Raw genomic sequence first — 24,727 nt, 5'->3', positions numbered from 1 at the left:
AGCCAAATCGCCGTACTGGGTACGCACCATGGTATAGGAAGCAAAGAAGCAAGACAAAATGTTTAGTGCTGTAAGTGCTAAACCCAGGTCACCAATGCCAGTTACAGAGGAGGCCCTGGATCAGGTTTTCTTCTATAAAAATCGACCAAGAATAAACGCGCATAAGCCGCTGCTTACCAGTGTTGCTCGATAGCGTATTCGACGCTGAATTCCTTACTATAGTTTTGAACTGTCGTGTTTAACGAGTGTCAACGCGAAAAGAGACATATGCAGTGCATTTGTTGTTTGTTTGTGGAGACGAATTCTAGTTCACTATACCCATTGGCAGGACAATTTTAGTTCTTTAAAGCACGACTTTAAGTACATGCACGTATATGGTGAATTCAAGGGGTGTTGCACTTACTTCTTTATATCCCGTTTTGCTACAAGGATGTTAGACTATCACGGTCAGGAGTCCAGGGAAGAGTTATAAATATTTGAGGTGGTGAGGGCAGGCGCAAGCAACCTCCAGAAAGTAACTAAACAAGTTGCTGTGCCACTTCAAACATGCGAGTTCGTTTTCCACCAGTTCAAACGCATGTATTAAGTCAAGTAACGCTCTCGTCATGTAGGCGCATCGCATCTGTATCGTGCAGTGAGATTGGTGCAAGCACTCGTCGTAGAATGGATAAGAGTCTGATACACTGTCCGAAAAATATGCTAAGCTTTGGCTTTCATTCGTAAAACCTTTTCTTTTTTCCTGTAACGCAAACGCGTCGATGGTTTCCTCCTTCGCTGGGCCACAGGTGGCAGCAGCGACAGTGAAGAGTGCGCTGTTGAACCCCTGCTTGATACCCATTATTTAAAGCGCTTACTTCCCAGCCATTGGGAAAGAAATACTGCTCCGTACAATCTTACGTCGTAATGCGGTGTCACTAAGCCGGCCACTGCACAATAACTCTTCAAACTGTTGAAACAACAAGCAGGTGCGACCGCATGCACGACAAGCGTGCCGTGCGCAGAGGGCTTGCCTGGCACTGCACTTGACTGCGGGAGTGAAATTCGAGAAGAGGAATTGAGAAGGGGATTTTAACCGCGCACGAGCATAAGAGTGGCACAAAAACTCGGCCATGGAGAAAATAAGGAAAGGAACAAAGGTTATTTCATTCCTCCACGTTTCCAGCAGCCTATGTGCCTAAAACACGTATCCCTAAATTGTTTCAGAACATGTGTAAGCATATCAATAATTTTATTAGGAGTGGCAGAAAACTGGCCATATGTTACTGACCAGCAGCCATATTCTGCTTATCTGTAGAACTTTTGTGACGACGACGCTTAGCAGACGGTATTCCCTTTAACTCTGTAATGCCCAAACACAGTTACAAATCAAGGAAAATGGGAACAAATTGCTTACATTTATTTCTGCCCGTGTAGACATTTGTAAAAAAAAAAACAATGAAATGTTATGCGAGTAAAAGCTTAATTAGCATGGCTTATTAGTCGTTGGGTTTTGAACTATTCAGAGCTTGAAACTTAAATCCGGCATATCAAAACCGCAACTATAGGCTTTGCGTTGTTTGCCACGTTTAAATCAGTTTTTCGAGGCATCGAAGTCGGCGTAACATATAAATAATTCTGGGAATGCGCGGACTCGAGAGCACAGCACAAAGAGTAGACACACAGGTTTACGGGACAGGGCGGGCACTTTTAATTTCTTTAGTGCTTTTTCCTGCAACCTTGTTTTTGTTTTGCGCAAGCACGAGAGCACAACGCAAATAACAGAGCAGACACACGGGTTTACAGGACAGGGTGGGCGTTTTTATTCTTATGAATTTCTTTTCCTGCAACCTTGTTTTTGTTTCTGAGATACACGTTCTGCTCTCAAGTCAGCGTGTTCTCAAACATAATAAGAACCATCTAGCCCGAACTATTGATCTGCTGATATGTGTTGGGCATTACAGCGCAACCAGAATCTACGCTCTAGAAACAGAGACCATATACGTAAGCCCCTATACCACGCCGATACAGCGCGGCCGTGGATGACAAGTTCTGCACTTTGGAAAGGCGTGACTAGCACATGCACCGATCAGTTTGGACTGTGTTTTTCTGTAATATTTAGACCCGAATGTAATCTCGCTGCCTTCCACAAGTCATTACAGGGCAATCCAGCAGCGCCGCGAATATCATGGAAGGCAGAAAATAAACGTTGCAACTTAACTAGTTACAATATGTATAGTCACGCATTATTATATCTTTAGTATTACCAACACAATGGGGCACTAGAGGAAAATATTTGGAAGGCAGAAAATAAAGCTTGCAGAAATAAACGTTGCAACTTAACTTGTTGCAATATGTATAGTCACGCATTATTATATCTTTAGTATTACCAACACAATGGGGCACTAGAGGAAAATATTAGGCCCACTTATATCGATAGACTGTTAATCTACAAGTCTATAAACGTTTTCTGTGTGCCAATGTGCCTGTTGCACAGAAAATTACTACTAAATGTCTCGCGCTGATACTGCTAAATTTCAATCGCCGCGCCATAACAAACGCATTGACGTAATCCCCGCGTGATCTCACTCAACGTTCGTATAGAACATATGACTGAAAATTTAAACCCCATTCAAGGATTTGAGAGATGCCAAAGGCCAAAATTCAGCGTGGGGGAAGCAAACCTAATTCATACACACACACTTAAAAATAGTGAAATATCCCTCTTCTTAGCTGCCATTTCTTGCAGCTAGGTAGCTGCTCAGTTGGAAACAAGCTGCAAGTTCTTCGAGTCACTTTTATAAGTTGACTTTCCATTGTAATGATGTCAATTGCATTCTGAAACGAAGGTTAGTAGTGTCCAACTTCATCCAAATATATTCGTCGTGTTAAGGCCAAATGACTGAAACAGTTTCCGCTAGGCATTTCTAGAGCCTAGCACCTGAAAATGGAGACATAATGGCTGCGATGTGAACCAACTAGGAAAACAGCAAAATTGTGGCACGGCTTGGTCGCTTGGTTTGACTTTTTCTAGCTCTACGATGTCTAATGCGACTTAAACAAGCCTGTCATTGGTGGCTGCAGACAAACCACATTGCAATCGTTTAATCGCACTTTCAAAAGAAAGTATCTGGGATTGATTGTCGATAGACAGTGTCCATGGCGTAGCCTCTATGCAGTTTGTAGCTTTGAAAATGAAAAGTTGCCCCAAATGCCAGTTTTCAAGGAATTGAAGGAGCACATGTATTTTCAAGGAGTTTTAAAGCCCTTCCATATCTTTTTCCAAATTCAAGGCGCTTTCAAGGAATATAAGGAGGTATATAAACCCTTCTCACTCTTTGCCATTCTCTGTGAATAAGTACAATGGGATAGAGCAGTATATATGTACGTGTCTTCCATGAATCAGCTAGAGCTGATGTCACAAAACAGATGCCATAGTCCAAAATAGGCGATTCCACTTCGACTTTCCATTTTTCTCCTTGTCTTGCTAAGCTTTGTTTTCGTTACGAAGGACAAATTTGCTATTACAGGAGCCTAGTCTTCCAATCTATCTCAACTTAATGTTTTTCTTTATTGTTCCATTAACCATGTAAACGGCTTCAAGGCTAGCTTACATGACTTTGTAAGGCCCAGAGCACTTAGGAATGAACTGGATAGACTAAACGATAAAGCAGCTGTGAGGGTGGCTTAGCCAACACCATAAACTCCACCACACCACTACATCAGGAAATAGGAACAAAAATGTAAAACTACAAACCATTTTATTCTCATTGGCAAAATGAGGTACAACAAAAACACTGTTCGATATGCTTGAAAGAATGTAAACATCTAAATGTGATGCATGTGCTGTTATAACACTCGCTCTAAAAATGCATTTTTCTATGTCAAAAGGAACCTTTATGCATAGCTGTGCTAGACATGAAAACAATCACAGCACGAGTTCCATCATTTAGGATATTACAACACTGCAAGCTGTATTACAAATGGTGTGATACAGCTTCAAGCTGTATCACAAATGGTGCTGCAACTACCATGGCAAACAGCACTGGACAACCCGGATATAGGCTCGTGGCACACAGATCGATATAAAGAATGCCATGATTAAGAAACTTACCTATTCATAATGCAATCAAATCTCAACATAACAAAGTTGCATACCACACAAAAAACCATTTGTTACATCCAATATTTGTTATAATCATATATTCGTTATGTATCTATATAAGCGACAAACATGTTAGGTGTGCTTCATTATACTCAATAATTTGTTGCATCCATGTTCATTATATCGAGGTTCAACTGAAACTACTACTTGACCTAGTTGGTAATTCCTGAAATATGCCTGCCTTTAAAGAGGTCATACACTGGCCATAACACAAGCAACCTACATTCTCTTACGTAGAACTCAAAGGACAACAGGGTGGTAATGACGGTCTTACAACTATTATTAAACAGCCTGTGATGCTGAAATTATTATAGTGTTTGGTGCAAACCACAGAATTTTCTCTTGAAGCATGTTTTTAATTTTAATGTTGAACTTCCTGAATTAACTATTTTTTCACTGCTTTTGAAATGCCACTCTGAGGAACTATAGATTACAGTAATAAGGAAGTTATAACACTTCCATACTAATGAACTATTATACTAAACTATGATACTAGTAGCGGAGATTCAGTTTGAATAGTCTACAATCAAATAAGCGTCAGCCTGAGTTTGGATGCCCATGTTTCATACACCAATACAATGTAAATACAACATATAATTCTGAAGCTATCACCAGATGCTATACTATAATGCTATATGTTATCAATCAACTCGGCACAATGAAGAGTACACTCGACGTCAAACATTTGCAGGATGACGGTTCCCCCTAATTTGCAACCAGCTATGCCTTGCAGCAAAAGAGTACATTATGTTGGCCATGTACATTACCACAGGTAGGAAATCTGAAATCCTGGCTATGCATATAATCACTGTTTTTCTCAGATACCACACCAAGCATACTTTTGATGCCAACTGTACAAAGCATAAGGAGTGGTACACTAATGAGCACATACACAATAAGAATGGTTCACTGTAATGTCATAAGCTGTGCATAACTCTGAGAACCCCTCGCATTCTTAGATTTTGGAGGGGAATCGTTGCCCTGGAGAATGATGACATAACCAGCCTACATATCAATATGCTTGATAATTGCTAAATGAGTGGAATTTTTTAAATCTCAGAAAAAATGGCTAAGTGAGCGTGCTTGGCTTGATAGGTTTTCTATATGTATTCAATTATCTATGATCAATTATTCGTGGTGCCACAAACAGTCAAATATCACTCGACAGATGTTGATAACGTGCAAATAATCATACCCCTTTACTACATTCCATTCCAAAAACAGCATTTGCGGGCCATATTCAGCAACACCAGCCCTACGAAATTATGATTCATTCATGCCTTTTTTTTTGTTAACACTATTAGAAACTATTACATCAGGTGACAGTATTTGGCCATTTTCTCGAAAGGCTAGCATGTGTGCAGGTGATGTCATAACATGCCGGGTGATGTCAGAACATATGACGTGGCAGGCCATGTGTTACTGTCAAGCTGTTTCACTTTTCAGGTGCATAGGTGAACAGAGTGTACTTAGCAATTCAAAAAGAATGTTTGCAACGAATGACCAGCTCTAAATATGAGACAAGTGAAGGAATAATTGTTCAATAAACACCCTACAACTACGTGGCAGCAGTAACTTAACAATGTCAGTGCTGCAGTTGCCCGATACGTACATTCACCTTATTTCGCCAACATGTCATAAAACTCTCTTGAGTGTATCTAAATTGAGCTAAATGTACAATGATAGGTATCATTAGAATGATGCATCAGTCAAACAAATATGTATGTGAAAAGTTAATTTGCTGCATAATGAAAACAATATGCAACATAATGTGTCACCCAGCACTGTGCCACTTATACCCTCTTTTCCAATTCAATTCACTAAGTATGTTAGGTGTGTAATTTTGCAAAAAATTTTACAACCTTTCGTTAAAAAGAGGTAATGATTGTCACTAGAGGAGGACTATACTAGTAGCAGAGGGTAAACTAGAGTAAAACATTGTTTGTCTAAAATTTTGAAGTCAGTCAAATGCTTTGTAAATAAGAACTACATGGCACCAGTGGGGGATTCTGCAGTGCTTCCTGAATGACTTGCAACCTTTCAACAAAGAATGTATATGTTCTCATCACGTTTGTCTCTCTGGTACTAAGTGTAGTCTTATGTGTCAAACCATACGAATAAAAATATTCTGTGAGCTGTAGACAGTAAGGTTGAGATTTCTTTGCTGTAGAGATTTAAAAAAAATTGTTTTCTGAGCTTTACCAGAATAAGGCAACAAAGCCAACCTCTTCTGAAGACACCTTTCTTTTTGTGTGTGAGTGCTGCTGTTACAGCTGAACTGACCATCTGTGAGCTATGCACCAAAATGTGCAAAACATGGGAACCTTAACAATGCAAGATCTGCTTGATGCAGTATTGGGAGCATGCAGCAAAGGCAATGAGCTGAAATACATGGAATGGCATAACACAAATAAGCCATAGTTTGCTGCAATCAGGGGCGAGATTGTGCAACCATCTCGCTTTCCAAATGCTAACTTGCACTTTCCCGAGTGGTCCGCACCGCACTTTTGTTACAGGTCATCAGCAGCATGAGGCAGGAGTGCAAATGAAGCACCGACTATCCAGTGATGTAGGAGGCAAAGCAAAAGTTTAGAAAGCAAGATGCTTGCGCGATGTCACACCAGGATACAACATGGACAGAAAAAAGTGGTAAGTGATGGCTGTTGCATAGCAGAGCATTCACTTCTGAATACTACTGAAAGTCTTACTGTTTGTCTATATATCATTTACCACAGAGCTCATGGTCAATCATGACAGCACATTTTGAGCATTATGTCAATACCAAGATTTCACTAATAAACGAAGTTCACTTACTAATAATGATGCAAAAAGACAGAAACAGCACAGCAGAAGGAACGTCACTTAGTGATCTAAAGTGTCTTGTCAGGCTAGTTGATCAATATTCATGAACTATTTATAAAAAAAACTCTACTGTGTCTTTTTCTATTTGCATGGTATATTACACTTGCAGGTGAACTGCTTCTTGTCAATAATAAACACCTTGGTTGACAAAAACATTCTACTCAAAAGTGCGCTAAAATTTTAAAATAAATTTCAAAACTGTACCTCTAATAGAATTATACCCAACCATCACTGCACAAATTTTCCATTAAATGTATTTTGTGATTAGTGCACATGTCTTCCATTTAGATCATTAAGCAAGAGCAGGAACGCTCTGTGCTCTGTGGAGAAGGAATAAAAGGTGAGCATCCAACATGAGCCTGGTGACACAAAACCAAAGTCTTCACGGGCATATTGTGAGCTAGAGTGAGCTGTGAGCTAAACTTCTACAAAACATTGCACTGTGGGGCACAAATTAGTGATGGCGAGCAAATTTTCCTTCTTTCAGCATGCCTTCCATGCTCCAGTTTGAAAAGATGAGATGTGCCAACTCACACTTTGTGGTGAACGCACTACTTATGTGAGGTGGCATCCTCAGTGCCTCCGATTACCAGACGTCCTGCTTTAAGACCATGGTTTCGAAAATTGCTAAAGCAAGATTTTTCTTTTCAACTTTTTACTTGGCGAGAACTCCAACCCTACACCACACCTCTGGCAATGTCGGACACAACAAAAGTGTCGCTCTCTTCTCTTGTGCCCCGTGTTTTAGTGCAAAATTTTTCACAATGTCTCCACACCAAATGGCTTAGCAATTAACTATTATAAAATCTAATACAGAACTTCAATTGATACTGCAGTGGACAAAGCAAGTTATGTGAGCCCTAGCACTGCAAATTCCGCGCCACAGTATACAGTTTGCTATGCACCACATTTATATACTGCCGTGTATTCATACTCAAATATTCTGCACCACAAAGGTGACTGTGAAGCTCTATAATGAAAAAGCACATCATAGAATATAGGATAAAAGTAACACCTGTTCTAACACCTCAATGAATACAAGTACAACTTTTGTAGCATTCTGCCACATAGTACAGCACATCACAGTGCACTCTTTTTCAGGCTTGAGCCTAGGCATACAAGCACTGTAGAACTGTAAAACTGAAGTTTTGAACTGTAAAACTGTAGAACTATTTGATTTCACACTTAAGAACCAGTTAAGCATGCCTGATATGCCTTCTGAGAACAATTCAAGGCAACTTGAGGTGCTCTCATTGACAGGTGAATAGCTGAGACATGTCGATTCAAATGTGTGCTAGCAAAGGCACTCACGTTGGCAAAAAAAAGCATTCTGAGATTAGGCGATGTGATGTGCTCTCAATGACAGGTGAACTGTAGAAGCACGACAATGGAAATGTGTTAGCAGAGGGATGAACTTTGCTAAAGATCTGGAGAGGTAGGTAGCACAAGGTTCAACCAACAAGTGATTCTTTGCTTTATCAACAGTATCTTGCCACCGACACAGCAAAAAAGTAACCATAAAGACAACACCAAATACAAGTCAATGGGGGCACAAAGCAATGCAAGGGATGAACGTCTGGCAAGACTTTGCTCAGCTGCAGAGCATCAATGACAAAGAAAATGAAAGTGGTTAAGGAGTGGATTCTGAATAAACCTTTTGCTTTTATCCACTCATCAAGCTGCGCTCCAGCAATTATGCAAGTTCCAAATTTTGAATTTCAAGCAGAAGCTGGCGGCAGAAGCAGAAGCAAAAGCAGAAGACCCAGCTGTAAAATGTCTCTTCATTAGCAAAAAAATAGAAATATTGAAAAAAATAATCTATCACATTCCACATATAAGGCAAAACAGTACAAGCATGATATGACAAAGCGTTAGTACAAAGGAGTTTTTGATACACAAGGCACTATCACTGTGTGACTAACAGTCTTCCCAAAATTGCAAAGTGACAAAAATATAGCAAGATTGTGGTATAGAAAACATTGTACAATTTAATTATGAGAATGAAAACGCTGCACATGAGAAAGCTTACCTATGAAGTGAGCAATTGAGAATCATTGCAATCCGTGCAATGTGCAATCGGAACACTCATTTTGGATGTGAGCAGTTTTTAACTGGCCTATGTTATGAAGCATTACATGACACAAAATGCTGCCTAATTCTCCTATAAAAGAATCTTCTACCCTATCACACAAAAAAGGACACATGGACACATTCTGATTCAGTAAGTATCTAGCACAGCTTACCACACTCAACATCGTCACGCCTAAAGCAGATGGTGAATAATTTTTTCTTATCAGTTGAGTAGGGTGGTTTTCTGGGCCAGTTACTATTATCAACTCGGTCAAACAAGTCCTTTCACACGAGTAGTATTAGGCAAAATACACTTTACATTCACACAGCACAAACACACAAGAACAGCATGTATTGATTGAACATGGACGAACATGGAAAGCCTCAGCGCAAAGAAAAGAACATTTTGACAAAGCTTGTATTTGTCTTGACAAAGGTCATCATGTGAAAAAGTAGGTTCCAGGCTGAGGCTTCACTTGTTCAACCACTTCTAACTCCTTTCCATCGTCCTGTGACTCCTTTGCCTTAATAAGAACAGCAAGTGGTCCCACACGGCAACCCAGGATGCTTAATGACAACAGGTGTTTCATCAGCCCAAGAAGCAAGCGAATGAAGGAAGACAACAAGGAATAAGAAAATAACAACAGGAATTGACTCTGCTAAGTCCCTGGACCCAGTAACAGCAAGTTGCTTCACTCTCACCAGTGCGTGCACAAACTTGTTTTTTTCAAAAGGCTTGACGAATTATGTTAGTTGGGGCGCCTGTCAAACTCATGAAGGCCCACAGCCTCATTAAACATCATAGGAACTGAAACAGCAGTTCTGTAGATATTTAGCTGAAATATCTATGCCTTGTTTTCCTTCTTTAGCCTTTTTGTTTAGATTGTTTAACTGCTAGCTGAAGAAGCAAAGCCCTTGCTGTAAGTCGGGGCTTAAAGCTTTTGTATCGCACTATGTTGCACAATACTTGTCATGTTCATTCCCTCATAGAAATGAACCAACTCACCTTAGATGTTTTACTGGTGCTCTAACATGCTATCCTGCAGAAAAACATTAAAGCAAGGACACATGCAGAAATAAAGGGACTGAAAAAACTGTGTTTTTCATTCTATTTTTCCAGTCTTCATCCTCGCTGTTCCTGTTTTGAAGAAGAACGTCCACCCAATGCCGAAATCACCATTGTGTTTTAACACTTTACTGATGTGATTTCACAACTGGAAATGTGCCCCATGACCAATGTTTCAATTAAATTTTTAGATATAGTCATGCATGATGAATGATGCAGGCTGGGTACTTCACAAATGAAATGGAACTTGATTTGCATCAGTCACCTCAGTCCCAAATGTTCACAGAAAAGAAAAATTATGTAGATATGGGCATGAAACAAACGAAACAAAACATACAAAGAAATTTCTGTGCACACGCATGTGGCTCTACAATCTAGCCACATTAAAAAGCTTGTTCAAAAGACTCAAGACTTTCTTGCTTAAGTAACCTACGCGTACGTTGTGTTTCAGTTTAAAGTAGATAGTTTCAGAATGTTCTTGTAGGTCATGAAAGTTGGAGGAAGTCTGGAGACAAACCTTGAACCTGATTTACAGGGCTTTCTCAATGACAAAAAAATTACCAGCAATTTGACCCGTGAAGCAGGAGAGTGATGATCACCAGAATGTTTAATGCTTTCTTAGTATCAGGGATAAACTTTCGCAGCAATGTTGGTCAATCAAAATACAATACAACTTTATGTTGAAGATGATTTCCCTTATATACATGATAGAAGTCTCTTCTGTATGGAGAACATTCTAAGTTAGATCAAAGAAAAAAAAATTTTGAAGTCGCCAGACATTGTTCACTGTTAAGTCTGTGATCACATCTCAAAGCTTGCGTCTGAAACCTGCTAGCTCCTGTTGCTAAGTCATATGGACATTATAATGCAAACAGGCTTGGTCATTCACACATGTATATTTCAAAATTTACGGTCTGTGGTACCAATAATCACACATGAACGCAGCTATAAAATTGAGCTAATCCAGTCCCATAAAATGAAGGCAAGAACGACCTACGCTGTCTGTGAGCATCTAAAGGTACTGGCTGCATTGCTTACAAGAAATTTGCAAATCAGAGCAACCAGTCAGTCAAAATTAATAGGAGAGGCTAATAGTCACCAAATGCATTAGTTTAATCTACGAAAAGTGTGTTGAGCAACTCAAGAACCAGCAATTGATTGGTGCTTGAACTGTGACTGAAATTAATCATCCTCGAACGCTTCCAGCCTTCCTTCGACACAGCACATGAGTGAATGTAAAACTCAGCTGATGTTCCCACAAACACAGATGAATCACTTGTGAGAATTTATGTCTATGAATTTCTGCAGTCCACCATACATGCAACTAGCTTAGAAGGCTGCCAATTCCTTCGGCAATAATCTCTATGACAGATTGAGCACCAGTAAGAAGTAAATAATATGGCTGCATGAGGAATAGCAGTTGTTGAGACAGAACATCAGCATGATCAGTGAAAGTGCAGCTGGCATCCCTTAAAAAAAAAAGAACTTCCATAAACTGAAGCATTCATGAAGCAGGGTTCCCAGGTCCCTTCATGCTCGTCAAAGGAAGAGCTTCACTGCTTTATTTTTTCTTTCGTTTTTTTTTTGTATGGGAGCCACTGGAAGACTTACAGAATCAAATACCTTGCTCCTAGCCAGTTGTCAGCAGTGCATGTCTTATACACTGTTGAACAGAAAACACCCCAAACACACCCCTCAAGGCATTTGCTTACATTACAATCTGTATTCATAGATTTTAACATAGCTTCAAGGGACAGTCTATGAGATAGTCAACAAACACGTCACGTCATTGTCGCCTCAACAACAACAAAAAAAGGAATATACATGCAGAAGTACGATATTCTGCTGTCCATTAGGAACAAGGCCGTCTGCAATAAGTAGACTAGAATGCCCGTACACAAGCAAGACGGATGACCAAACCAGTCCTGCTGGATGTCCTGAAGGTGCCGGACTCAAAACTCGGATGTCTGATACAAGCCATCGTAAGACATGTCATGATTAGGTGTCCTGTGGGGTTGATCCGCCGAGGGAGGTTTGGCAAGTTGAGCTGCTCGTGGCTTCATCACAAATAGGTTCGTACTGGAACTAGAGCAAACAAAAAGGAAGAACAGTCAATCATTTGCTTCAGTGATGGCGTCTCAATTTAGAGACACAACTTGTTTCTTTCCCACCAGTTACGAAAACAAAACAAAATTAGTGACAGGAGGACTGCTTACACATGCAATAAGCAAAATGCACAAGTGAAACGTGGCCCCATCTCAAATAAAGGTGCAGAAGCAGGCATTAAAAAGCTGATATGTTTTGTGCACTACACATGAGCTTGCATAACTCGCACAGTTGAGCAATAGCCTCCTTTACTTTCGCAACCCCCACTCAGATACTCCAAAAAGTATGGAAGCCAGTGGTTCAGTGTAGCATCACCATGTTCTCAGGCATTGGTAAAATCTTGCTGTAACATAGCTTAGGAAAGCTGAACGTCCTTCATTATATCTATTAATGGTGTAATCTATTAATGGTTGTAATGGTGGTCCCTCCTCACTTCTGACGGCCTCGGGAAAGTGGCAGAGTTGCTCTTAGTGATCAATGAATGAGCCAATGCAAAAGCCCACGGTGCACCGTCGAAGGACCGTGAGAGATTGCTTTCTGCCACATAATTGTAAGCGAGAAGATTGCATTCTCTAGCACACCTGTCCTACGTCATTTTCGCCATTGTAAAGCATGCACAAACAGCAACTGACATAAGAGGCCTCACAGCATTTGTGAGCTGATGGATGGCCGCTAGCGAAGTGCTGAAAGCCTCCGGTTTCTTACAATGCTCACTGCTGTATATGAGTGAATTCTCAACAAAAGAAAAGAAAGAAAGAAAGAAAGAAAGGAAACAATGTTTCTTTATGCAGGCATCTACTGACAGGCGTTTCATGGAATCGGAGACCTGCAGCATTCTGCCTCCGCTCGCATACAGGGACGAGAGTTCTATGAAATCGGAGGCTTGCAATGCTTTGCTGGCACGTTCATAAGCTGCTGATAAGTTGAGCAGTCACCAAGAACATGAGCAGAGGCCTTACTTTACGACACATTTAATTTTCCATTCTTATCACTTGCTCTGCCTGGCCCTTGACCTCGATGATAACGACAACACGACTTGACAAAGCAAGAAAAAAATTGAAAATTAAATAGATTATCATAAAATATGGTCATAGGACACAGAAAAAGCCTTCACTGTGCCCATGAAGCAGCGTATAATGGATGCAGTCATCATGGACTCCAATATGAAGTAGCGGCTTCCACATTGGCGTAAATCTAGATTACCGAGTAGTCAGTTCATACTGCTGCACTAAATACGGTTAGATACAACAGGTAATTCGATATACACAGACATGCCTATATGATATGAAACAAGCTTTCGTGACACATTCATTATACCCTTGAGTCTCGTTATAACAAACATCAAAGAGGGGTACAAAATTACTTCGCTGTATCCATTACTTGTTTACATAATTTCTTTTTGCTGCAATACATGCCCAAAAAAGGGGGGCACAACAGTGAACATGCAATGAAGACAGCTTTGTGGCCTGCCAAACTGCTAGGCAGCCACATATGGAATAAAATTTTATTAAAACAACAGCAAGGGGATCTTTGGCATGTCTGGCGCACAACGTTTAGCACCTGACACGACAGCCTTTACGATATCTGGCTTCTGTTCCAATGTGACGGTCTTTCACTTTCGCTTTCTACATAGGTCATACATCCTGTCATATAACCGGTGAAGTAACAACGTGGGGAAACAGGACATGTAGCGTGTTGGGAGGAAAACGAAGTCCGCCTTGGTTGAGCAGCCCAGGACACACAATACGGTGCGCCCACGACTATGCAGCCGATCTGCCGCTATCATGTGGCCCCCCACTGTGTGAGCGAGGAGGTTGGGCACACAGCCCAAAATACAGCAAGCCATCCTCCACGCTGCCAGTGAACTTCACCACACTGGCTTGGCTTTGCCAGTTAGTAGCCTCGCAAGATTGCACCAGCGCCGACGCAACCTTGGAGAACGTGCCTAGCTGCACCAGTCTGTGCAGTTAAGAGAGGAGTGGATGCACTGGTCTTTTTCAGCACTGGGGGTAGCTGCACACAATGCACACGTTCATCGTCCCTGTCGCACTTCTCTCTTTCACCGCAGCACACCAAGCAGGCTGGCACAGCTAAGCATGGCCTCCAAGACAGCACTGGTACAATAGAGAAAGCCCCACTAGCCTTCCTGGCTGGTGCGGCACAAGTGAATTGCGATGGCAATGGTAAGCAACTGTTTGCGCATGGCTAGGCACAGTGGAGAGAAGGACAAGTGTTGCTTTACATCGCATTCGACACAGAAATATTAAAGTGCTGGATCAAACGAGTGCTAAACTCCACGAAAAGCGACATGCTGGGAGAGCAATGGCTGGGTATTTTTCAGTTTCCAAGATGAATCTAGTTCGTTATATCTATTATTTAATTACAGCTTCTTTCAGTATAACAAGGTTCAAATGTATACAGATTTTGTTACCTTCAGTTAGGCAAGAAAAAAATTCATTTTTTTTTTAAACAAGAAAAAGTATGTGTAATGGGTGGTAATTCTTGGCTGATCCTTCAATTGTTTGTGTGTCACTAAGAATGGCTACTCGATAGGATCTCACATTGATATGCTTCTGGCATGCTTTCCAGCATTCTCACTAGTATACATTAAAACAAAAAGAATAGCTGGAAAATTACTGCCATGAGCCCTTCATTCACGGAATGCAAGCAGCTTCATGATTTTGGCACCAGAAAGATACCCAGAGTTTGATATATTCAATGTACTGGCCCTTTATGAGCGAGCTATATTACATGAGTATCGATCCGTAATATTCACATGTTCGATATAGAGAATAAGCCACATTATCTGATTTTGTTATATTCAGGTTCGGCTGTATAACCTTCCTGCACTCACATTAGTTGAAAGCTATGCTCTCTGCACTTCACCCTCTCCCATGCCCCTGCTCGGCGATTCATGAACTTTTGGGGTGCTGTTGCTCCAAAATATGGTCCGAGCATCACTGTCATGCTTAAGTAAGTTGTACGTCAACCCAATACAAAAGTACTTCGGCATAGTTTCCCCTTATGTGTGAAGCAATGACAGTGATAGCTACCTCACTAAGCAGTTTACAAGACTTGCACATTCTGCTTAGTAATGTTTCCTGCAGTAGACATTTGCAGCAGTGTGAAAATGACATGCGCATCACTGTCTTGCTCAAATTAGCCCTTTATACATAGATATCACAGCACACCTGTTACAAGGATACTCTGCGCAGAACACAAGAGAGCTGGATGGCATAAGCCCATGCTAAACTGTACAGTGAGAAAGCAATCATGCAGCAGCCTTAATTTTCTTATTTCTTTATTTATTTAATTTGTTGCGTACACACAATACACAATACGCAATTTTCTTAGTGTTTATCTTCCAGAACTGTCACTGCTCCTCTCAGGCCCAGCATGGCTCTTTATTGAAGCATTCCTTCTTTTTCTTTTCAGAAAATGCAATGAACATGGGTCTGCAGCCCCGACAAGCCATTTCTCACATCAACATGCTGCTTTCATACCTAATTTTGTTGATGCAAGGAATTGAAAGTCACAGGAATGTTTTCACTGCCCTTAATGCACACGATTACATTAAAGTTATTGGCACCACACACTTCTAACAACAGCGACACCATAAAAGCAGATAAGAACTGCTCACAGAACCTACTGTCATACCATGTTGCTTCACGAAGGATGCATGTGCTAAATCAATGCAGTCTCACATGCTCCTCCATTAGTTCTCTCCTTCATGCACGACAATCTGTGGGCCATTTATTTACTGGACTGTGCATCTCAAACACCTAGACGCCTGACATCATTCCAAAGGGCTGAAGATTATGAAGACCCAAAATCAGGATTCAGCATGGCCTTGATGTGTTTGCACTATTTTGGACAACTGAAACATGACAAGTATCAACAGCAGGGAGAGTTGGTAAGGCTACAGTCTTGAAGCTGCAGATTTAAAGAAGAGACATCCGAATGGTGACAGACAAGGACGAGTGCAGACATGCAACTGGCTTTTATTAAAGCAGACATCACAAATATTATAGACTACTAGCCCCTCCTTCTTAAGACAGTGCAAATCCAGTTCAGGCACAAAAAAAGTTTCCACTTTAAAAGTAATACAGCTCATGAGAGCTATAGCACGAATGGTAATGTCTCCAACCATTAAAGGGAGATTTACTAAACCTGATGTTCAAGTCTAGCTCTTTTCTTAGGAGCTAAATGTCAGACAGCGGAAGAGTGCAGCAAATGAGTGCCCATCTGGCACGAAGCTCTTCGTAATGTAGCCGAGCAGCAAGAACTATAGGATTACCAAGTTCCACTTTTTAATGTGAAGCAGTCTTTGCCTACCTCCGCACACTTTGTGAGACCTTCTTTTCGGTGCTGTCTTGCTCCAAAGCACCAGAGGGGGCCGCGAGGGGAATCACCTGTCACGGAGCACACGACGTGTCTACTGAGACCACAGGAAGGAGCAGCAAGCAAGAAGCATCCTGACAGACTGTGGTGCGACAGGACGAAGGGCGTAAAAGCAAGAGTGCCGACTTGAACAAAGGCACGAGGCGAAGCATCGATGGCTGGCTGTGCAGGCACAAAAAAGCGCACGAAGCGGAACCCACAGAAAAGCACCAAGCTGAGATTGAACGAGCGGCTGTACGAACACGAGAAGCTCACAAGCAGAAGTATTGGAAAAGCATCAAATAGACAATTAACAAAGGGCCACACTACCATGAGAAGAACACAAAGCAGAGTTTGTTGAAAAGTATCATGTTTAGCATGAATTAATAACTGCACTCAGAAAAGAAAAGCATCAAGCGGAGTATGCTAAAAAATGTTGCATTTCACAGAAAACAAGTTTATAAAGACTATAGTCGTCTCATATGCACACAATCAGCCTTGTGAACTGAAAAATGACGGTTAGTATGGAGTCCAAAAGCACTTCTGCTCAATATAGGCTGTGAAATGTTTTCATCTTGGTGCAAAAAAAATTGTTAAAACACGAGAAAAAGAGATAAGGTGGCACATGAGATATGAGACATCTGGAGTATGTCCTATGTCCTACGCAAGGTTGGCATACTCCATCAGTTCCCATTAGACTGGAAAGGCATACAACCACCATGAGAGACACTGCCTCAATGAGGGAGCCGACCTGCTTTTGAGGATATGACAGCTGTTTTAAAGGAAAGCAATAAATAAATCCCAAATCTACAACGAAAAGTGTACAATCTTCAAGATACATATGTCAGCAGGCCAAGAATTTTACCGTATTTACTTGCATAATGATCGCACTAGCCTAATGATTGCACCCCTGAATTTTCTCATCCGAATTTGATTTTTTTTTCTTTCCTGCACAATGATTGCACCCCGAACTTGCCACAGAGATATGTCGTTTGCCAAGTTTAGCAGACGATGATCGTGCTTACTATGTGTCAAATGCTGCACAAACGACTCTTGAAAACTTATCGAGCAGACTGCAGGCACCATACAGATTCTAAACAGATGCCCCATTTCATTCCCTTCATTGCTTTCTGCACTTCAATAAAAAAAGATCTACAATCAAACTTGCTTTGGCTTTATTATATGTTTGCTTTATAATGTTTGCCAATTTAACAATCTTGTTCATTACTGATACAAAAAAACTGTTTCAAAGCGCATACTTTACTCACGAGAAAAGAAATTGCGTTCGGCTTGCTCCATCAGCCACCACTTTTGTTTTGATGTCCTGCACTGTAACAGCAGCAGCCGCCTGTTGGTTGACGTGCTGCCATCCCACAGCAAACACATTGCAACCCGTTTCCACGGGCACTGCATTTTCGCCATTTTGCAAGGCAGCAGTGATTGTGTTGGTGCCATTTCACCATGGGACGGTATGCAAGTCTTACGGCCGCGTTTAAGCTTAAGGCTCTTGACTAAACGCTGGAGCATGGAAACCGTGCTGCTGGGAGGCATTTCGGTGTCGAAATCCGAATACAGTATTGGAAAAATCAGCGTGAGTAGCTGACGGCTACTGACGGGACACGCCGGGCTTTCCGCGGACCCAAAACGGGCAAGTTCCCTCACGTTGAGGAGGCGGTCCTTGAATATGTGAAGGGCCTGCACAAAGATGGTCGTGCAGTATCATTGGAAATGATACAGGCGGAGGCGCGTGCAATTACCAGGAAGCTGGGAATCATCGCAAAGGACTTCTACACTAGCTCTGGTTGGACGACTCGCTTCATGCGATGAAATGGACTGAAGCGGCGGACGTCGTTGTACCAGCGGCTCCCATCCATGTATGAAGAAAAGGTGATAGACCTTCATCGCTTCGTCACAAGGATCCACGAGAAGAATGGCTTCCTCTTGTCGCAAACAGGGAACGCCGACCAAACTCCGTTGATCTTCGACATGCCCCGAAACACAACAGTGAACAAGAAGGGTGCTTGGAGTGTCCTCATGAAGACATCTGGTGCAAAGGAGCTGCAATGCACCGTAATGCTTGCAGTGACAACAGATGCGCGGCAGCTTGCGCCACACGTCATACTGAAACGGAAGACTATTCCAAAGGGTAACTTTCTCCGTGACATCCACATCTGTGCTCAAGTAAAAGGATGGATGATGGCAGAACTCATGGGCGATAGGGTCAAGACTGTTTGAGGACAAAGGCCAGGAGCGCTTCTGCTTCCTTCGCTTCTGATGTTGGACAGCTTCCGAGGTCATCTTGCCGACAATGTTCGAGCTGAGCTTAAGGCGCTATGCACGGACATTGCAGTCATCCCTGGGGGTCTGACATCGCTGCTACAGCCTCTTGATGTATCACTGAACAAACCATTTAAGGACAATGTTCGAAGACTGTATGCAGAGTAGATGGCGGCAGGCAAACATGATTTGACGCCGAGTGGCAAAATCAGAAAACTGTGCATGGAGGTTCTTTGCTCCTGGATCATCGAAGCATGGAGTGGTATCCCTGACGAGGTAGTGGCTAAAGAGTTTTAAGAAAATCGGCATATCCAACAGGCTGGACGGGACCGAAGACGACTTTCTGGTGGACTGTGATGATCCCTCCAGCAATGACACAGCCAGTTCTGACAACGAAGCTTGCAGCGATGACTGTGAAGATTCAGACTCGGAATAAAGTGAGCCTTACTCAACTTTTATGTTTGGTTATGTTCACGATAGCTATCGTAAGAAATCTCACCTGAAACTTGCCCTTTTGCGTCTTCGGTGCTCAATTTTTTTTTTTTTCAGAAAATTTACCCCGAGTGATGATCCCACCCCTAAATATGCATCAATATTTTTTTGAAAAAAGTGCAATCATCATGCGAGTAAATATGGTAATATCATAAAAATAATTCTTGCTTCACATGTGACATGACTGCAAACTATCATGAAATTAGGCATTTTACTTTAAACATTTCTTTCCATTAGAACTTAGACCAAGTAGGAAGGGCTAGCAGTGAAATATAGCTTGTGACATATCACCTTAATAAATATCTGCACTCATGTGTTTTCTGTAGTCACTCAAATTACCCTAATTTAACAGCCCATAACAACGTCTAAGACTGGGCTATTTTCTACTTCATTAACGAACTTCTAGAATACAAACAAAAAAGACAGTCAGAGAAGGTGTGAAACAAATGTAAATGCTATGCAGTTTAATGATGCAGTTTTCTAGAATGAAACGTTAATGTCTTCTAGTTAGCTTTAACTTGCGTGCATTTCATTTGCTGAGGTGCATGCTGCATGTTACATGCATCGACGCATGTAAAGGTTGCGCATCGATGAGGAAACTTGACAGAAGTTGCACGTGTACTACATGCATGGGGTTGTTTACAGAGTCTGCACCATAACTCGGTGAAACACTAAAGTTTTCGCCAACAGTATGCTGCATACTGTTCGGCAGTATTATTTCAGACTTTGTCTTTCTTCAAGAACGAAATTATGTACCTTATGCTGCTTTAGCTTTTATAACAATTACACTTATAAATTTTAAAACATAACCCTGCTCTTCAAATATATTTTTATTTGTAAACATAATTCTGAATAAACTTGCACTGTTGATGTAGCTGGATGTGATAAATTTATTTGGATTTTTTTACAATGTCCACTTTCCTCCCCACATTCCTGATGGCCTGTACATATTTAAGGTTTAATATCTTCAATCATCAATAGTAATCCAATTCACTTCAGTTTTGTAAAAAATATAAAGTGTGCATTGTACACTAAGGCAATCAGCTGTGTAGTTATTTTTCCATATTCTTAAAACAAATTAAGATACAATTTCAGCATGGAACATTATTGTTCCACAACTCTGACCCAAGTTAATGTCGGAATTTAATTTTTGCTTTGTTAGCACACACAGTAAATTCTTTCTTTCTTCATTGCACACTTAACCCCATTCAACAAGTGGGCACCGGGCATGTTTACACTGCATTCAGATAAATGTAGCCAATACTAAACAACTGTTATTTAAAATTAAATAAACAAGACCACCACTGTGCCCCGACTGAAATTGATGGCAAGACACAGCTCACTTAATCAGCGTTTGCAGGGCCTCCACATTAGAAAGAACAGCTCAAACGTCAGTGCTGAACTTTTGTCAAAGACTCTCATCCCTTGACACATGTGCTTCGGCAATGGACTAACTCTGCCTGCGCATCTCTCTCAATGAAAGCGCCTTTAACCTTCCTCAGTAGCACTAGTCTGTCACATCTCGAGTGTTGAGGTGCGTTTTCTGTGTGCTGTGTATCTGTGATGTGCACTGGGCATATCATTTCATCTCTTCGTCATTCTCATCCATAGTAGCGTGCTAGATGGGCCACCAGGCAAACTAATCCGGGTTTCATTAAAGATCCCTCTCTCTATTTCTCCCTCGCAAGTGTGAAGCCTGGTCCTTTGTCTCCATTTCACTTTCTCTTCCCTATTACCCCGTTGGGTGCCCGTGCTCTGTCTCTCCGGCTCCACACAGTCCAGCGAAAGTCATGGGTCCCATCAAGCAACCAGAACAGATTTCCAGAGAAAGTACTGCTCCATTGCATTACTCTGATTAACCCTTCACACGAAGCCGACTCAACAAAAGCTTCACAGCAGAATTCTTGTTTTTTTCAATATGGGCAAGCCCTGACACCGAGCCTTCACTGCACTGGTAGGAAAATGTTAAGACAGGCGTACGGTACACTCAGCTTATGATGACACTGTTTCACTATGGCCTGTGATGACTGACTGACCAGAGCGTGGTTGGTTAGTGATACCGTGTGACCACCACCACCACCATAGATTTCTGCAGTCGAGCAGGCCCGAATTCAAGCCCGAAGTCACGCTGCGACTGAAGCGCGATTTCAGTTGGCCACATTGAAATACAATGCAATTAACAATGCTCGAAACTGCGCTAGTTGGCGAAGTTCTCACATTTCTTGTGCTAGCTAGGGACACAAGGATAAGCATACAAACTCTGATGATACAAGCCTGCACAAGTGAAACACTTGTACAGTCCTGTTTCACGTTTATGAACCTGTCCTTGTGTTCTCGACTGCACACAGAAAGAAAAGAGTGAGATTCATAGATTATTTGTGAAGAGTCTACCATCGTTCTCTGTGTCCTAACGTACAACTTTCTTGCATAAAAAGGTGACAGCAAAATCCCGCTGTTGCTCAATTTGAAACACCTGCACCAAAACCGATGAGTTTTGAAGCAGTCCCCGCATAACTTCAGCTCTTTAGTGCTCTCTGCGAATCAATCATTGCTCATGTCACATGATAAGTACTTCCATAGCTCTAAAAATCTTGGTGCCACTCCCATTTTCTCACTGACGAAAGCCGTATCCTGGCTACAATAAGTGATGGATTTATTATAAAAGCTTAATCTCTCACTGTAGTGCTACCTAAGTTTTTTTTCTTCAGCGACATTTTACTTCTAGTGCAAAATAATCAATGCAATTGATTAGTAATTGCATTTCTCAGGAAGTGAAGCCACATGCAGTGATCAGTGAGTCAGTAACTATGTTTTAACTGAAAAAAAAAAAAGCAAAACATGATTTTTGTGCCAGTAAGCACTCTGTTAGGCAAAGCAGGCAGCCAAAAGACAGACCACCCACCCTTATTCCATTCATGCACCTCACTTCAACAAACCCAATAGTTAATGAAGAAAACTTTCCTTAGTAAGTTATAAAATTAAAAAAACCACATGCTTAAAAGAAACTAACACTCACCTTCCCTTAGAGATTAAAAACACGGCATTAAATGAGTGTCATAATTTTCTTCAAGAAATTAAAGCACCATCTCAATGTTTGCAAAAACAAGAAAACAAAGCACTAGCAGCCCTTGTACAGTGCTACCTAGGTTTTTTCTCAGTGAGACACATTTTCACGTGTTTCCACTGTCCCTCTTCACTGTATCCGTCTAGTATATTGCTTATTTGCAAATGGCATAATGTGATAATTATAATCATGATCCTAATTTATGTCTACAATAAGGTGAATCTTCTCCCAGAAATCTCCAATTACCCCCATCTTGCATCAGTTTATTTCATCCTATGCCTGCTAATTTTCTAACTTCACCATACCAGCTAAGCATCTGACCTCCTCGACTGCACTTCCCTTCCCTTGGCACCCATTCTGTAACCCTAATAGAACACCGGTTATCTGCCCTGGTCACTGCATGCATGGCCTGTCCAGCTCCATTTCTTCCCTCTTAATGTCATTCATAAAGTATCAGCGATGCCCGTTTGCTCTTTAATCCATACTGGTGTCTTCCTACCTCATAAAGTTAACTTCTTAACTCGCGACTGAGGAATATGGAAGAAAGTGAATGGGCTGGGAGAGTGTTGAGGTATCTGTACAGGAAAAACATTGATTCACAGTGGAGGAACTCGCAACTAAGCTTAGCCAAAACTAAAGTTCAAGGATTTTGAGGAACCCTGTGAAACTTAAGGGTTTTCAAGTCCTTGAATATGGCAGTTACACAGTAATGTGTCCTTCCTCATGTAACACTATTGTGAAGCCAACCGATAATGAAGTCAAGGAAAAGCATAAGAAACACTACATTATCTTAAACTTAAATGTAAAAATACTAAAAAAAAATAAGTTAACATGGTAGAAAAGGCAGCTTATTGCCTTAACACATGTAATGCTCTATCACTTGGTATGTATCGGTGGCAATTATATCGATGACTTTCCTAGGTATTTCAGCATGCGTATGTGCGCAAGCCCTGGAAGTGTTAGTCGGTGACACTAATTGCCATGGCGGCAGATGTGGAGCAACCTTTCTACAGCAAGTTTCATGCGGCATGTAAACTTAGGAAAAGGCAACTGGCCAATAAACACTGGTTCACATTAAAGCTGCCAGAGTCAAGATCCCTCACTACTCAATGTTGGAGGGTGCTCTCAAAGAGACACTAGAAAACAGGATGTCTCCTACATTACCATTTCCAAATTTCCTCGTTTTTCCAGGCTTTCCCCGAGCATTTTTAAGAAAATTCCCTCGCAGTCTATAACCTTGAAGGTTCAGGCATAAGAAAACAATTATGGTTTATTGCTTGCCAAGGTACTATGCCAGCCCATAATTTTCACCTGCTGTCAGTATGCTATAAATCAGGTGGGTTGCACTATAATATTTGATTGAAGCATGTCCTTCATGATTAATTGGCCAGGCTCATGCTCACAAAACCAGCAAAGTTCACTTGAAACTATGCTTCCTTCAGGCATACCACTAGGCTTGCCATAACCACTGAAGCTAAGAATATCCCCAATCTAAAGCAACCAGGGTGAAAATTCAGTTTCTTGTATTTTCCTTAATTTTACAAAACTAGAAAATTCCATGAAAACTACAAGTTTTCTAGATTTTTCCTGACAGTAGACACCTTGGAAACATTTGTGGGTTGACACAAGAAGGAGGCAGCTGGAAACTGGGATAGGCTTTCATCTAGCCTGAGACCTAATAATAATAATAATAAAATAATAATAATAATAATAACAACAACAATAATAATAATAATAATAATAAATGATGATGATGATATGACTTTATGATGACAGAGAAGTGCTGTTCCCATCGATATGATTCTTTAAAGCTTTTATCACAGAAGATAATCCCACTCTATTATCATTTTATCACGTTTGTTTCTTTTTGTAAAACTGTGCCCCTCTGCATTGGTCTCACCGAGACTGGCAGTATTGCAAATAAAATAAAATAAATAAATATCCATAAAATGGTCAACAGCAGTAGCAGCAACAGTGGAAATCTAGTATTCCTGTGAAGCCCAAAGCACATTTCAAGCTACAGGTTCAGCCTTTGTGGCCTGCTCGTTGCTCATCTACCTTTTACTGTAATTATCCTATTCCAACGCGCACCATTTTTCAAAGAAAATGGGCCTGAACAATGCCTGCACACTATAATCATACACAAAACGAAAGCTTCGTTCACGGCTTTTCTTACCACTAGTCAGTGCCAGCGTCATTGCCACTATCATCACAAGATGGCAACATAAAAAATTTTTATGCAGGTTAACAATGGTGGCATGCCATCGCC

At 41.2% G+C, this 24,727-nt stretch overlaps 1 protein-coding gene across 3 annotated transcripts in view; it reads right to left on the bottom strand.

Moving 5' to 3' along the window:
* Positions 1-3,720: 3,720 nt before the first annotated feature.
* Positions 3,721-24,727, bottom strand: part of LOC126544417 (uncharacterized) — a 41,862-nt gene continuing 20,855 nt past the window's right edge. For 2 of the 3 annotated variants that reach the window (XM_050191730.3, XM_050191731.3), the window contains 2 exons: positions 16,581-16,657; positions 3,721-12,224 (listed from right to left, as the gene is read on the bottom strand). In XM_050191730.3, the coding sequence (XP_050047687.1) occupies positions 12,092-12,224; positions 16,581-16,657 (210 nt within the window). In that variant the 3' untranslated portion in view covers positions 3,721-12,091. The remainder of the gene's footprint in view (positions 12,225-16,580; positions 16,658-24,727) is intronic. The other variant, XM_050191732.3, reaches the window with a different exon arrangement.

Source organism: Dermacentor andersoni, chromosome 10 (genome assembly GCF_023375885.2).
Source record: "Dermacentor andersoni chromosome 10, qqDerAnde1_hic_scaffold, whole genome shotgun sequence".
NCBI classification, from domain to species: Eukaryota; Metazoa; Arthropoda; class Arachnida; order Ixodida; family Ixodidae; genus Dermacentor; species Dermacentor andersoni.
Note: the sequence above shows the minus strand (reverse complement) of the source record. Positions and strands in the feature narration are given on the sequence as shown.